Raw genomic sequence first — 17,177 nt, forward strand, 5'->3', positions numbered from 1 at the left:
GGGTTAAAACCAACGGAACTCTTTTAAGTTTTCCGTTCACCATACAATAATTAAGTCTTAATCCCAAAATGATTTGAAATCATCATCATTCAAAACAATCAACTTGGGGTGAAACTTCTTCATTTACATACACTTAACAATAATTGTGATAATTTTACATGGCATTACAAATTGAGCATTGGAGTTCTTCATTGGTTCGGGTAGTTGTCTGACTTGCCATTCAAACATTGGATTGATATAATAGAGCAGCAGTGGGACTAATGCCGATTAAGCTTAAAATATACAATGAATATGATTGCAAGGAGTAGAGCACCGATGACTGAGCCAAATATCCATTTGTTCTTGCTTATTCTTCGAGACATAGCCGTCAAAATCTTCTTACTTTTGTCAATGGCATTGTCTACCTCGTGAAGCTGAAAACCAAAATGAGTACTAATTAATTTTCATGTCATAGACATTGGCTGAGCTATTATAGGAATGACAAATTGACAATTGAGTATGATACATACCGAAACTGATTCACTACAAAAGAAAAAATTCCAGTCCCAAACGATAAACCCACACTCGAACTGCAAACTAAAACTGAGAAAAACCCATTACTAAAAGCCTAAACCAAATCTATTACCAGTCCATTTTATACCCTAAACCGACACAATCCAACAACTATATTGGGTTTCCCATGTTGTTTTTGAATTACATGGGAATACATGGTTTTGAGTTGGGCTTTTCGATTTGAAATATACTCCCTCCGTCCCGGTCAATTGTTGTCCTTTTGTTTTGGCACAAAGACCAAGGAATGAGGAAAAGGCCAATAAATAAATGACAAGTGGAACAAATTGAATGAGAATGATCAAATTACTCATCAAGTTCATTCTTAAAATAGTAAGGACAACAAATGACTGAGACACCCCAAAATGAAAAAGGACAACAAATGACCGGGACAGAGGGAGTACAAGTTTTAGGGTCCCTTCTGAATTGCCAACCGTACAGTACTTATAACCTATGATGAACATTGGACCGGGATTTGGGATCTTGAAGCTATTTTGCATAATCTGTAAGATTTATACCATTACTATGGTCTATAGCTTTCTACGCCTTAGATTGGTCATGATACTCCAGAAAGAGCTTTAATGGAAGAAAATGTTAGGACACAACTACGAGAATAAATAACAGCAAAGCATGACATTTTGAGCAGAACACAGGTAAAATGATACCCTGGTATGCGAATGTAGGAGAGTTTCACGCTGCTGGCTCAAATCTTCAAGAATACTCCCACCTATCTCCTCTGCCTCCAGAATAGCTCTCCTACTCTCCCTAAGTCTATCACTGGACTGATTTAATCTTTCTGTTGAAAATGTCAACCTTTCTCTCTGGTCTGAAGACGCCTGTACAGCAGATAGTAAATGTAACTTCAAATATATGTTGTTCAATGGATAAGGAAAAAAACTAAATTGTCAAAACTCAAAACGAAACAGCCAAAAAAACAGAAATAACACAGCACAGGCTTGCGTAATGAAATTATTTCCTTGGTTAACGATTGCAGTAAAATTGATTTTCGGCTGATGCAAGTGAAACTCCGATCATTTATATGGTTAACATATAGGGGCTATCAGGTCAAACAATTAACAGCTTCAAAGCCTCCTATAAGATATGGAGTATGCTTTACGAGGCTGCAGTCAAACATCCTTTACGAAAGAAAAATACTCTGTATCACTGAAGGCAAGCGATGCAGGCAGCTGGCAGCATAAGCAAATCATGATATCACATATGAATATGCACACCATAGCTATATGACAACAGGAGAGATTCAACACTTCATATGCCAATATTACAACAACATTACCCCAAAGGCATATGACATTGTAAGGCATCGGATGTACACAAGTACACAACCTTACCTTGTGTTGTCCATCAACGCGAAGGTTGTTTCTAGAAGACCAAAAATGAAAATTGCGTCATATGTCAATCACACTAGAATGATTCATGTTAGCCGACTTCAACTATTTTAGATTTAAGGCTCTAACGACGATGTTTATGTCAATCACACTAGAATTTAACATATGCTCGGTTTCTAAAAGTGAAAATTTCCAAAATAAATTATAAATCAACTAATACTTGTACAAGTAACACGTCAAAATTCAAATTACAAACCTAATTGTGGCCAATCAAACTAATGTTAGTAGTTAAGCAAACCTTGTATGCATCTGCCATTCCAGATTCTAATAACTCTTCACGAGAAGTCTGATCATAGTTAGGTGAACTGATTTTCTTTATCTCTCTTTTCAGATTATTTAGGTCAGATTTATATTCTCTCAGCTTTGCAAGAAGCATGGCCTTCACATTTGGTGGCAGGCTCCTTGCTTCAAGGTCCATTTTCCGTATCTGAAAAATGCAACAAAATGAATCAATACCAAATAATTCCTAAAATACTCTACAAACCAAGGGCAAACTGAAATTACAATACCAGCATATCCGCCTCATCCACGCTGGCCTTGATTTCAGTCACCTGCTGATGTTTCTTCTCTGAAAATTTAACAAAACAATCATACAAATAAAATAAGCCACCAAATATCAGGTTTCCATACACAGCAAGTTGAGAAAGAGCCAGCTTGAAGGGGGGGCACATAAATTACACAAAAACCTATGTCCAACTAAAAAAAATAACAGATATATCTTATTATTGGGGCTGCAACCTTTATTTGGCTGTGGAAGGTATGATCTGGTGACTGTGTGAAGTGTGGGGCAAGAAGCGCCAGAGGGCAGAAGCGGTGAGGCCAGATACGGCAATGTGTAGAGGTTGGAAGGGGAGAGGTGGAAAGGAGAGAGGTAGCTGACAATGAATTTCAAAGGAGAGAGGTAGTTGACAATAAATTAATTACAAGTCATCAAGCACTGCCTAAAGTAAAATGGCTGGACGGTGATCAACAGGCAAGATGCCCTTTCTCGGCATGATAGGTCAACCAATCAGTATTACGACATGGTATCAGAAACTCATGCAGCAATTTTCTCATCAAGAGATTCCCAAAGACAAACGATGTTCTACAAGAGTTTACATATTTGTATGATTGTTCTACAAGAGTTTTCTCAAACGATGTATGTTGTTTTACATCTGAAATGCATCTATCCATCTGCTGTTTTTGGTAGATGTTAGTGTATGTATGTACAATAAATACCTCTTACATCTATGCACAAATGAAGCATTTCATACACCATGTTCTCCACATCTCGTCAACCGGCACATTACATATTATACATACATACACTAACATCTACCAAAAATATACTTTGATTACACCTACAGTTATTTTTCCCACCATGTCAAATTATGTGATCACTAGCTTCTCAAACGACTTCCAACCTCAATCAATCCCGCTTCTTAACAAATCTTAGTCAAATGGAGCTACTATGAATGAAAAGGGACAAACTTGCAAGGGCCTCAACAAATAGTTAACTTCGATCCTATACTTGGATTGAAAGATTTAGAGGGAAAACGCGGGAGAGTGAAATAATTTCCCGTGTTTAGTTACTAAAATTGGTTCCGAAACGAAATGTATGGATCCATTTCCCCCCTCTTATAAGCTAAATCAAAATTCTTCCAATATACGAAAATACAAAAGGAAAACATCACATCTTCCCAGTATCCAAACAAAGCCGAAGTCTCCGAAACCAGCTAATCTGAACTAATACCCATCAAAGTACACTATAATTATACTCCTAATTTCACCTAATTCAAAATCTACAAAATAAGAACATCAATTACTTTTAGCGGGAAGTAAGAATTCAACCAAAATCAATGATCCCAGATCAATCAATTAATCGAATCGATAAACAAACAATTGACGATTTAAACAATGATTTAACAAAACAAAAGAAATTAAAAAAGTTAGTACCTTGATCAGAGAGAAGAGAAACGGAAGAGCATTTTCGGGACAGATTAGCAGATAGCTCGCAGTACTGTCGCTCATACCCATCAAATACTTCACTCATTTCTGAATTTGTAAAGATCAATTTGAGAAATTAGGGTTTTATGAGAGGAGAAAGAGGAATGAGCTTGATTATGGTTTGATGACCACCAACCTTCGTCCCTTTTCCTCTTGCTATTTTGCTTGCTGTCGCATCGACTCAAAAAAATGCTAGTTTGATTATGTTTGGTTATATCGGTTGGGTCAAATCTCGAACCTAAGGTGAGATTATCAGTCAAATCCTTTCAAGTTTTAAAACTCTGTCATATCAGTATTTCATTAACTTTTATTATTTTTTTATTGTTCAGACTTTATACATTATCCGTCAGACTCACCTTAGACTCTACTTTTTCACTCTACTTTATTGTTTTAACAAAAAGAAAGGACACATGTTGTTCACCCATTGGATAATTTTTCTTTAAGGTAGGCTCAAAGTCTTAAGGGTAAGATTATTGGTAGTCTTGAGAGAATATTTTGGTGAGTCTTAAGACAAGACTCACTTAAGACTATCAATAATCTATCATAGTTTTAATAAAGTCTTGACAAAGTCTTAAGTTGAGTCTTGGAAATCCAAGACTCAACTTAAGACTCTACATAAGTCTTGACCCTACTATTAAAATAAGACATCTAATGAAAGAATGGCAAGTGTTATATTATTTTTACTCTTTTTTTTCTTAAGCCCCACATTTTCTCGAGTAAAATAAAAAAGTAGAGTCTGAGGTGGGTCTGACTGATAATGTATAAAGTCTGAGGTAAGTCTGAGGTGAGTATGAACAATAAATAAATAATAAAAGTTAGTGGAAAACTGATGTGGCGGAGTTTTAAGACTTTGGTGAGTCTGACTGATAATCTCATCCTAAGACTTTGTAAAAACTAGGGTAGATTATTGGTAGTCTTGAGTGAGTCTTGTCTTAAAACTTACCAAAGTCTTGTCTCAAGATTACCAATAATCTTACCCTAAACCCCCGTCCCCCGGACTGTTTCTAGCGATTTGGGTAACGGCGTTAAATAATTATAGGGATTTTCTCATTTGTGTCCCTGTAGTTTTCACTTTTCCCAACTGTACTTCTGCGTCTGACACTTTCCCAATTGTACCTTTAAACTTAGTTAATTATTCCCATCTGTAGTCAATCTACCCTAATTAAGTGTTAACATGGAACTGCCAACATGGCTTTTCCTTTCCTTTTTTTTTCTGTATTCCTCCTTTTTATTCAATATTTCCCTTCATAACTTTCCTCCATTACGGGTTCTTAGATTACCTTGGAAAACATGGACCCCTCAACGAATACGGGTTTTCCTATGGCTTCTTCTTCATGACAGAATAATGTCGAATTCAAATCGTGCTCATCGTGGACTGACTGAAGACCCGTGCTGCAATATCTGTCTTGGTGTTGAAGAAACTTCCTTGCATTTGTTACGTGACTGCCCGGCAGCTAAGAAGATTTGGGCTCTGTTTCAGTTCACAAATTCTGACTGGTTTTTCTCAACCCCAAATATCAAGGAATGGGTTACGAAAAATCTGATGTGCAAGAAGATAGTTGGGGTGGAAGAGTGGCCTTCGACTTTTTCTGTTATAGTATGGTGGATTTGGCGTTGGCGGAATTGTCGGGCTTTCAATCGTCAGGAAGATATAGCACACAATCCACTTAATTTCCTACTGCAAAGAATTCAGGAGGTGAAGGAAGCTCAGGTATCTATGGACTTTTGCAAGAAATCATGGAATGAAAGATACAAGGAAATTTTTGTGCGATGGGTTGCACCTCCGGCTAATTGGATTGCGTTGAACATTGATGGGGCATCAAAAGGTAACCCGGGATTATCCGGGTCTGGGGGTATTCTGCGAGACTCGGCTGGACGATTGCTAAGGGCTTTTTCTGAGAGAATAGGAATGGCAACAGTGACTCGTTCCGAAATTATGGCGTTGAGAAGGGGCTTATTGTTAGCTTTGGAGCTCCGGGAAAGTCATCATATCACGCATCTCCTCATTCAAACAGACTCGGTGGTGGTTAAGACTTTGCTGGAGAAAAAATTCGACTTTGCCACGGCACATTCTCATCTAATTCAAATCTGTCAGTCATTTATTCGGGATAATCCTTGGGAGATTGAAGTTCACCATATTTACCGTGAAGCGAATTCCTGCGCGGACTGGTTAGCGAATCAAGGGGTGGTGCAATCACAACAATTAATTACATATGACTTGTCGAATGTGCCGGACCAAGTGTTTCGCCTGATGGAGCAGGACATTGGTGGTGTTTCATGGCCTCGTATTGTGCCGTTTTACTCGTTTTAGTTTTCTGTCTTTAGCTTCTTTTTAGTTTGTGTTTCGCTTTTCCCGTTTTCTTTATAGCTTAAGGTTGTACCTTACTTCTCTTCACCAAAAAAAAAAAAAAAAAACTTTCCTCCATTACTTCCCATATATTATCTACTAATCCTTCAATTTTATTTCATTAATTTCCCTTAATCCGAACAACAATTATGAATAATTAAGGAAAGGTAAAGGAGGGTGAAGGATTTTGGAGGATTAATGAAATAAATAAAATTGAGCCCACTAAACTTCAAAATTCCTGGATCCGCCCTGGATGTACTGCCACAAAATTTCCTATGCCCGTGTCAATTTTTTCACATGACGGGAATGGCTGTTACTGATTTGTTACACTTAATTTCAGACGAAAATAATCCTAAGTGAAACAAAGCTCTAGTGCCGACATGATTTAAGCCGACATGATTTAAGCTCGGCTAATAATATCACTCACGACTGTCAATTAAAAATATCCCTAAAGCCAAACCAGGTGTCCTTATGCCTTCGCCTTTAAACTCGTATCGATCTCCATGAAACACGTATCCTTATGCCTTCGCCTTTAAACTCTATATATACAACGTCCATAATAACACCATTATAACAAGCTTTAACTTCAGAAAACATACAATTTCCTTTAAAAAAAAAAAAAAAAACCATGGAAACAGTGAAGGAGAAAGCGGCGAACATCGCGGCATCCGCCATATCCGGGAAGGAGAAAACTAAGGCAACCGTACAAGAAAAGATAGACAAAATTCGTGCCAAAGACGATTCCGAAAAGAACTTGGCTACCGAACACAAAGCCCAACGTATCACCGAGGCCGAACTCCATAAGCAGATGGCCCAGACACACAACCTGACCGAGAAAGAGGCACGGACCGGGACCGAGACCGGGACCGGAACCGGGTCGTACTCTGCCAAAGGGATGCCTGGGGTAGGCACGGGTGCCCACCAGATGTCGGCTATGCCCGGTCATGGAACCGGGCAGCCGACTGGTGGGCATGTTGTTGAGGGGACGGATGTTGGGTCCCACCCCATAGGGAAGGGGACTGAGACCGAGACTGCCAAGGGGATGCCGGGGGCAGGCACGGGTGCCCACCAGATGTCAGCTATGCCCGGTCATGGGACCGGGCAGCCAACTGGTGGGCATGTTGTGGAGGGGACGGATGTTGGGTCCCACCCCATAGGGAAGGGGACTGAGACTGAGACTGCCAAGGGGATGCCGGGGGCAGGCACGGGTGCCCACCAGACGTCGGCTATGCCCGGTCATGAGAGTCATGAGACCGGGCAGCCGACTGGTGGGCATGTTGTTGAGGGGACGGCTGTTGGGTCCCACCCAATAGGGAAGGGTAATGGGACTGAGAATAGGCATGTTTAAGAATATCAGCAATTCTTGCTTGTGACGATAAGAAGTCATGACGGCTTACAACTTTTTTTTTTTTTAATTTTTAACTAGGTTGTGAGTTTTAGTTATGACTTGACCGTCACAAGTAAGAATTTGTTTAAGAATAATGTAGGTTGTATGTAGGTTTTGAATGGTGTTCTATATTATGTAATATAATGGGTGGTGGTTGAAGGTTTATGTTGGCTGTTTTTAGTGTCTAATGTAAACACTAATAATGTAGTCTCACTTTAGCTCATCATACATCATTAATGGAACTCTTTCGAATCATTTGTTTACCTTTGATTTAAAAAGTCTACAACATGTCGCAATTATTTGTTTACGTTTGATTTCTTTCTCCGTCATCATTTGTTTACGTTTGATTTCTTCATTCATTGGGACTTTGTGAGGGTTCTTGCGAATCATTTATTTACCTTTGATTTAAAAAGTCTACAATCATTTGTTTATTTATGTTTGATTTTTTTCTCCGTTATCATTTGTTTACGTTTGATTTCTTCATTCATTGGGACTTTGTGAGGGTTCTTCATTCATTGGGACTTTGTGAGGGTTGTGGACTTGTGGTTATGATCCTTATTAATTCTTGAGAAGTATTTTAAATTTGAATTTAAGATAAACAAATATTTGAAACGGCATAAATTCTCATTAAGACGTCCACTATTCGTCTTTTTTTAAGATGGATACCCGTTTCCTCTCACAAAATGGATCGTAAGAGAGTTAAGTGGGAAAGCAAATGGGGTGTCTCACTTGCCTCCTTGTGAGAGGGGATCAGACCCGTCTTAAGGAAAGACGGATAGCCCGTCTTTAGGGAGACCAACTTTCGGATAATGTTGGTAGCAAAAACCTTAAAATTATGAGATGTTTCGGATAATGTTGAAAAGTTATTATTGAAAGTTGAAGAGAATTCATGATCAGGATGCTGCCAAATTTCGCTTGAGAAGTGAACGGTAATGCTCATCAAAAATCTTGAATCACTGTCATCAATAGGTCTTGGTATAGACGGGTGGGCGAACAGACGGGTAAAGACCTCTAATAAAATGGGTAGGGGGGACAAGGTGGGGCACCCCCATGTGCTTCCCACTTTATGGCAAATGGATATTTTGTGAGGAAAAATGATATTCGTCTATACGTATAGACGGATAGTGTCCGTCTATAATGAGAATTTGTGCACTGTCACTATGGTTCAGAAATATCCTTGGTTATTCTTTATGGGTCCCTTTACTCCCTTAGGATTTCAGATCCGTCGACCACTCAATTATCGAAAAAGACTTAAGTGAGATTGTCAGTTAGACTCTCTAAAGTCTTAACATTCTGCCACATCAGCTTTTCACTAATTTTTATTATTTTTTTATTATTCAGACCCACTTCAGTCTCACTTCAGACTTTATACATTATTCATTAGACTCACCTCAAACTCTACGTTTTTCACTTTATTCCTTTTTTACAAAATAAAATAAAATAAAAGGACACATTGATGCATTGATTGGATAATTTTACTTTAATGTGGGGTCAAGACTCACCCAAATCCTCCAAGACTCAACTTAAGACTTTGTCAAGATTTGGGTAGATTATTGGTAGTCTTGAGTGAGTCTTGTTTTGAAACTTATCAAAGTTTTATCTCAGACTACCAATAATTTTACTCTTAGGGAAAAAGAGGATGTGAAGGGACCAAGTGGTGATGAAATGGATTAACTTGCTGTCATTTCAAAAAAAATCCGACATTAAAAAAAGGAATGAGATGGCATCACTGGGTGTTACTTAAATTGGGCTACCGAGAGTATTATAGTAAATTAATTAGGTATTTTCATTTTCTCCCGTTAAATTTGAATTTCAAACTAATTAATTGAAAAGGGTAATTTGGAAACTTTAAATTACATAATTAATTATAATTATTATACTTAATATTAAAAAAACTAGTGGAGTTGTTCCTAGCATTTAGCCACTTTTTGTGGAAGGAGTTCCAAGTTACAACAAACAAGATATACACAGTTTTCAGCTTCGTTTTACAAATATGCGGGTATAATCCCACAAATACTATTCTACAACCAGTTGTATAATAGCATTATACAACCGCCTCAAAATTGTTGAGCTCTTACACAAAGTTGTTGAGCTATTTTACAAGTTTTTGAGCTATTTTGTGGAGTTATTGAGCTTAATAATTATTCTGTTAAGCTCAATAACTTTGTAACATAGCTCGATAATTTTGTTAATAAAGCTCGACAACTTTGTAACAATGCCCAATTACATTGTCAAAGTTGTATATACAACCAGTTGTATAATACATTAACTGGTATAATCCCATATATACGGTACAAGTTTACAAAGTTAAAATTTTCCCGCCTAAGCCACATACATTCTACTATCTATTTTTAGTCATATTCTTTACCATATATAAGAAATCTCAAAAAATTTCTCTCAAAACTCCATTTACTTATTTTTGGAAACAATTTCACTCCAAGTTTCTATATACTTAAATAAGAAAACAAATGAACATTACACTATTAATTTTCATTAAATTAAAATAATTTTTAATTATAATAAATTACAAGTCTATATATAAATTGTTAAACTTTGTTAGAAAATGATTTGACGCATATTACTTGCTCTCTATAACAAAAATATAAACCGAAATTATTAGATTTGTGGAAAGAAAAAATCATTAAAACAAGTTGAGAAGTTTATAAAATTAAATGATTAGTTTCTGATTTAAAAAATAATTAATATATAAATTTCACGATATTACCCAATTAACTTGATTAATGGTACAGTTCAATTTTTTTTTTCTCATATCAAAATATAACGAAGTGAAATATAAAAAATTAATAAGGTATTAATTTAGCATGGATAAGTTATACAAAAATAAAAACTCTATCATCATACTCATTAATTCACTATTATGCATTTTGGGGTATGTACATAGTATAGAGTCCTATAGTATGTATATATGAGGTTCCACTTACAAGGTAACTAGCCTTTAGGGGCCGAATCGGGAATTAAATGTACCCGAAGCTAAGTTTAAACAATATGCAAATTGATTTTATTTTTTTAAATCCAATTTCAGCTGAAAAATTAATAAATCGATAATCATACATATTTTTACATCATGTTATTATTTGTACATGACGTCTATCAATATTAGAGCCAAGTATAAAAAACACGGGTTTTATATTGAATTCGTAAAAATAATTCAAGAAAAATCGTTTTAGCAATGTATATGACGCTAATTTTTTCTCGCTGGACTTGAAACTAAATGTAGCAAATTGGGTTAAAAAACTAATACTCTCTCGGGAAAAAAATTATTTGTTAATATATAATGATTTCACTAATATAATAGATTGTAAATTACGGTTATAGACTTATATCCCTATGATATTAGCGCAAAAACGAAAATTACTTTTGTTCCGGGTGTAATTTCGGAGCAGGATTTGTTACCACGTAAGCTTTGTTGAATGATGACTTTGTTTGACTCTTCCTTTCGGCCTCTCCTGAAACAATGAACAAACTGAGGGCTCGGCTTGGTACCGAGCGTACTCACTCCGACGCTCAAGTCAGTAAACTTAAAGGGATTAAGTTGTGTGTTACTTGACAAAGTATATTGTAGAGAGACAAGGGAGTTTATACCAGATTAATAGTGAGTTTATGGATTATTCGATTATTTTCGGATTTGGGATCCTTTTCTCGTTGAGAGAAGTGGAGTATTTATAGACTTTCACCTTTTGTCACGTAGTGGCCAAGTGGCAGAGCAGGTGGAAAGACTGTTCTACCCTCGGCCGAGGGACCCGTGGCAGGCCGGCTGGCCTGGTTGACTCCATGCCGAGGGGGCTGGATGTGAGTACGCGGATATGTCTCTCGGCTGGCTAGTTGTCGAGGCCGAGACCCAAGTGACAGGCCGGCAAGCTTCGTCGGCTAGGCCGTCCTTCTTGTAGACTTGTTGTCTTTTGGCATTGACGTTGGTCAATATGTTGACTCGGTCAGCGGGTGCAGAATATGCCCCATCAACTTTCTAATTTTTTTATTTTTTATTAGGGTGTTAACTGGTGTCGCCCTAGCACTTTCCTTAGAAAAAACATGAATTTGATTTGTAGATGCCAAAATGATTTTTTCCATTTCTATTCAATCGAAGATACCTGGAAACTGAAAAGTTGTCTGAAACCTGAAAATGTAGCTGATAACGTAACTTAAAATTAGAAGCTGATAAGGTGACTGATTATATAAAAAAATGTTTGGCAAACTAACTGAAAAGGTAGCTTATTTTGATAAAATGACGTAAAAGGATATAATAATTATTTAATATATTATAAATTGAAAGGATAAAAAGGTAATACTACCAAAAATCAGGTACCTGAAATGTGAAATGCTACCCTAGGCAACATTTCATTTCAGGTAGCTTATTTGGGAAAATAAGCTACTTGCCAAACACTTACAGAAAAATAAGCTACTTGAAATTTTTCTCAAAAAAGCTACTTCAATCAAAACAGGTACCTGAAATGTCCTGTCAAACAGAGCCTAAAAGAATAACCATTTTATAATGTAATTGTCATTTCATAACTTTACTAAATTCTTTTTGATTAGTTTTCCATTTCAATTTGTGTTTGTTTCATATAAAAAAAAATACAATGGAATGAAAAATTAAAAATTAATGAGGTATCAATTTAAAATCTATAAATAATACTCCCTCTTATTTTAAGATAATGTTCCAGTTTACGTTTCCGTCTATTCACAATAATGTCCCATTGTCTGTTTTTTGGTAATATTTTATACTTATTTTAATAACCTCACAACAATACTTATTTTAATCACCTCATCCCACAATAATACTTATTTTAATCACTTCACTCCACAATAATACCCCACAATATCTTCTCTCTCTCCAATCTTCTTACCCCCAAACAATACCTTGCATTATTTAACTCATTTCCTTAAAAATTGTGTCATTCTCACAATGAGACATTATCTTAGAACAGTTAGTCTTGCTTGTGACGGTTAATCTCGTCACAAGCTTATGACCTCTCACAGAAAGGGAGATGGGACAAGGTGGGTCACCCTCCATGTGCTTCCCACTCACCTCTCAATGGGCATTTTGTGAGAGGAAACGATATCCGTCACAAGCTTATGACGGATATCGCCCGTCTTCAATGAGATTTTGTGATCTTAGAATAGGAAGGGTACTTTAAAAAAATAAAAACTCTCTATATATATCGCGCATGCATTGTACCGGATCTAAACTAGTTAACAAATAATCCTTTTTTTTTTCGTAGTTGCTCTTTCATGAATAAAACTCCGCTTGTGAGTGTTTTCGGGCTTTCACTGCTGGTCCCAAGCCCGGAGAAAGGAGAAGGGTTGCGGTAGGTCTGTGACAGCTAGCGTAAAAACTTAGCCATATTTATGGACATGAATCGGAATTTGAACATCGTTAGCGCTGCACTTCTTAGACCCGGGTATAGTGAAAAGTATGCGAGGGTTGCTAGAAAAAATGAGTAAGTCTCCCTTAAGATTGTTTATCCTAATACCAAAAAATGTCAACATTTTTTTAATAAAAAATAACCATTTAATGATAAAATGTTATAACTAAAGGTGTCACTTTTCAACAAAATTGATAGTAACATTTAACATTTATCAGTAAATATTTACATTTTATAAGTACGAAGTAAATGATAATATTAAATATGAATAGTGATAGGGCGTCAACCGGTGACGCCCAAATTAGATGTCATCCTTTTAGAACCATTCTTCATTGAAGGGATCCTCAGTCACCCATGTGAGAGGATGGCGCGCTTTAATTTTCCATTAAATATTCCCACAACAACAAAGCTTTAGTGCCGACATGATTAAGGTCGGCTACCTTTACTTACTACTGTTATCTCCCCACGTATCCTTATGACTTGCTCCTTGTATTATTGCCTATATATACAGCAACGTCAATAATAACACCATTATAACAATCTTCATTCTTAACTTAAAAAGATACTCCCACCCTTCAACCCCACGTTACAATATTCAATTTCGATTTTCTCTCGATGACTTGCTCCATTGGAATTCCGAAATGGATAAAACTAAGGCACCTGTACAAGAAAACGATGACAAATATCGGGCCAAAGACTTCTTCGAAAACATCAACGAGGCCCAACTCCGTAAGCAAATGGGCCAAACTCACAACCTGGACGAGAAGGAGGGCCGCACGGGGATAGGGACTGGGACCCGCTCGTACTCTGCCATGATCAGATGTCGCCTATGCCCGGTCATTTGACCGGGCTGTTGGGTCCCACCCGATAGGAAAGGGAACTGGGACTTGGAAGTTGTTACAACTTAAAAGTTGATGTAATTGTTTTTTTTTACGGGCTTGTTTTAAAAATATCAGGTGACGGTTATAAGTTTATGACATCTCACAACCTTTTTTTTCTTTTTAAAACTAATTAAATTGGTTGTGAGTTCTGTCATAAACTTGTCACGGTGACGAGTAAGAATTTGTTTAAGAATAAAGTATGTCGTAGTTTTTGAAGGGTACTTTGTATTTTGTAATTACTCCGTATTTGTTTAAGTTTGATTAAAAAACGCCACAACTTGTCGCGATCATTTATTTACTTATGATTTCTTCATTGTGACTTTGTGAGATTCAGATACCTCTTCTACTTCAAATTGCATCAGAAAATGAAACATGGTAGAAAAACCACGAGATTCATGTAATTAGTATTATCTTCACCGGAAAACTACAACAGTTTATTAAGTATGCTGCATGCATTCATGTATATCCTAGGAAATACGACGAATGTGATGAATATGTGGCACTGTAATTCTGTAATTTTGTAAGTCGCCGTTACAGAATGCGCAATATAATTGCTGATGATCTTCATTATGCTCTTTTAATTAATCCTCAAGATTGGAACCTTTCGTCGTGCTGACAAGATCTCATTCATCTGAGCTACTTGACTCAGCAACTGGCTGATTCTCTGTGAAATTGTCGAAATTCAGGCGTTAACTAGCTTAAATGGTAAATTAAAACATTTTTAGACGGATTAATTATTTACCTGGTCTTTCTCGCGGATCAAATTCAGAACGCGGTTTTTCCATTGCAGAAACTTGAAGCAGGCAAATAATGCTACTGCTAGTAAAGCACCAGGAACGAGTACAGAACCTCGTTTCATACTGCTAATCTTGAATCGGAACTTGGTAGCAAAAACCTTCAAAAATCTTCCCTTAACTTTAGAAATCACGACAGATATATTTGAATCCTGTTTCATCTGATCATGTCTCGAGTCATCTGTATCTGAATCCACGACTGGCAGTGACGCCACTGACAATGAATCTTCCTCTTCCGAGGATTTACAGTCGACAGGTAGAAGTGGCAAGCCTTCATGTTCAGTTGGTGGAAAGACTGGAGACCCATCACTGTAATAATTCTCCTTTAATACCATCTGAAACTCTAGCGATTGCTCGTCTGGGTGAGACGAAGGCGACTGTTGCCCATATGGGTCTCGGACTTCTTCCCAGTCGGAGAATCCTTCCGAATTCTCAGACGTACCCATATGGTTTTAATCGATTTTTTCTCGTGTCAATTGATTTATTATGGTTAGTTATCTAAAGACTGTAGAAATTATGAGATATTTCGGATAATGTTGGAAAGTTAATATTGAAAGTTCAAGAGAATGCATGATCAGAATGCTGCCAAATTTCCGCTTGAGAAGTGAACTGTAATGCATTGCTCATCAAAAATCTTGTATCATTGTCACTATGGTTCAGAAATATCCTTGGTCATTCTTCATGGGTCCCTTGGGATTACTATTATTCAGACCCGTCGGGCGTCGACCACTCAATTGTCGAAAAAGACTTGAGGGGAAAAGAGGAGACGAGAAGGGACGAAGTGGAGAGGAAATGGGGTAATGTTGTTGTCGTTTCAAATATTTTCGACCTTAAAAAACATGAATTTGATTTGTAGGAGCGAAAATGATTTTTTTCATTTTTATTCAATCCAAGGTAGGTAATTAACTAATTATCCTCTTTTTTTTCTTTACTCTAATTTCCCTCCAAATAGTTGGATAATAATCTCTTCAAACCAACTAAACCCGACTTGTAAGAATCGAACCCGACTTTGCAAGAATCGGCTATGTGTTAATACAAGTAGAGCTGGTCAACAGCACGGGCTGACCGGTCCGACCCTCTCTTGGCCCGTTATTTTAGGCAATTTAGCCCGCTCGACCAGCCCATTATCAGGCCCGCCTTTGGCCTGGCCTTGACCCGGTCCTAAATTTCCAACCCGCCCCGCCCAAAACAGTACATGGGCCTGACCTGGGTTATATATGGGTTGAGAATTTGGATTGACTTGGGATATATGGGTTGAGAATTTCAATCCATCTACCGCATTAGATGGGCCTTATACTTCTCCCATCCAAACAAGGCTGTAGAGACTAGAGGGTAGACTCCGTTGAAGTCTGAATTAAGAATTCGCCCGACTAACCTAAGCCGTATGCAACCATACGTAGTCAAGAGTTCATGACCGATAATCCCATATGTCCGAAGTCAATATGATCTGACCCGAAGTCAATCTGAACAACCCGATTACCACCTCCAAGTTTAACACTTGGCTTTGCGGCCTTTGCCTATGTTTCACTTGTCCGGCACGGCGGCACATAACACTGTGATTGGACACGACATGATATTGAGACTTTTATTTAGATTAAATACATTACACTTGCCGCTCAACAGTGTTAGATTTATATAAACAAGTTCTTGTCTAATAAAGTTCATACGATAACCAATTGAAATTTTGATAAATAAACGCGAAAGTGGTAATTAAGTCCCTTAATTTTGTTCAATTGTGAAATTAGGTCCCATCAGTTTTATTTGGAGCAATCAAGCCATTAAGTCTCACCAAAGCTAAAATTCAACCCCATTTTAAAATTTTCACAAGAATTTTAATTAAAAATATTTTATATTAGTATTGAACAATTTATTAAATACTAAAAATTACGAATTGCAACTTTGCGAATTTCACATAATTTATTAATCATTGACGAACACTTTTGCATACATATTTATTCAAACATATATAATAAACTGTCTATATACTATAAAACTTAAAAAAAAAACTCTAAATATTTAATATAAATATAAAAGTCCTGAAATTATAAAACAAAATATTTTATATATATTTGATAAATTGTATTAAAAGTGATTTTAATATAAGAATTTGGTGAAAATTAAGAAAATGGAGTTGAATTTCAGTTTTGGTGAAACTTAAGGGGCTTAATTACAATTGAACAAAGTTAAGAGGCCTAATTACCACTTAGGTTGATAACTAAAATAAAAGGGATAATGATACGGCGTCACCGGGTGACGCTCAATTTTGGCGCCACCCTCTCACATGCATCCCTTATTATTGGGCTCCCCACTTATTTTATGAGATTTATCCATTATTTTGGGGGTCCATATTTATTGCTTGTGAAAGGGTGGCGCCGAGATTGGGCGCCACCGGGTGGCGGACAAATTTGATTCGAAACCATGACCCGTGTACCGTTTGGCCATT

General features: G+C 37.0%; 3 protein-coding genes across 3 annotated transcripts; 1 reads left to right on the top strand and 2 right to left on the bottom strand.

Annotated features, from left to right (window-relative positions):
- Window positions 1-103: 103 nt before the first annotated feature.
- On the bottom strand, window positions 104-4,163 carry LOC141598764 (vesicle transport v-SNARE 12-like). The gene is made up of 5 exons (XM_074418524.1): window positions 3,891-4,163; window positions 2,465-2,523; window positions 2,194-2,382; window positions 1,215-1,385; window positions 104-413 (listed from the first exon to the last, which is right to left on the bottom strand). The coding sequence occupies exons 1-5, from the start codon at window positions 3,985-3,987 to the stop codon at window positions 258-260; spliced, it is 672 nt and encodes a 223-aa protein (XP_074274625.1). The 5' UTR covers window positions 3,988-4,163; the 3' UTR covers window positions 104-257.
- Window positions 4,164-6,715: 2,552 nt separating this feature from the next.
- LOC141598763 (18 kDa seed maturation protein) lies at window positions 6,716-7,938 on the top strand. The gene has a single exon (XM_074418523.1). The coding sequence runs from the start codon at window positions 6,917-6,919 to the stop codon at window positions 7,634-7,636; it is 720 nt and encodes a 239-aa protein (XP_074274624.1). The 5' UTR covers window positions 6,716-6,916; the 3' UTR covers window positions 7,637-7,938.
- A 6,393-nt stretch (window positions 7,939-14,331) lies between these two features.
- LOC141602355 (uncharacterized) lies at window positions 14,332-15,338 on the bottom strand. Its single transcript, XM_074422650.1, has 2 exons — window positions 14,683-15,338; window positions 14,332-14,604 (listed from the first exon to the last, which is right to left on the bottom strand). Exons 1-2 carry the CDS (start codon window positions 15,178-15,180, stop codon window positions 14,518-14,520), a joined length of 585 nt encoding a protein of 194 aa, XP_074278751.1. The 5' UTR covers window positions 15,181-15,338; the 3' UTR covers window positions 14,332-14,517.
- Window positions 15,339-17,177: the final 1,839 nt, after the last annotated feature.

Source organism: Silene latifolia, chromosome 9, assembly GCF_048544455.1.
Source record: "Silene latifolia isolate original U9 population chromosome 9, ASM4854445v1, whole genome shotgun sequence".
Taxonomy (NCBI): Eukaryota; Viridiplantae; Streptophyta; class Magnoliopsida; order Caryophyllales; family Caryophyllaceae; genus Silene; species Silene latifolia.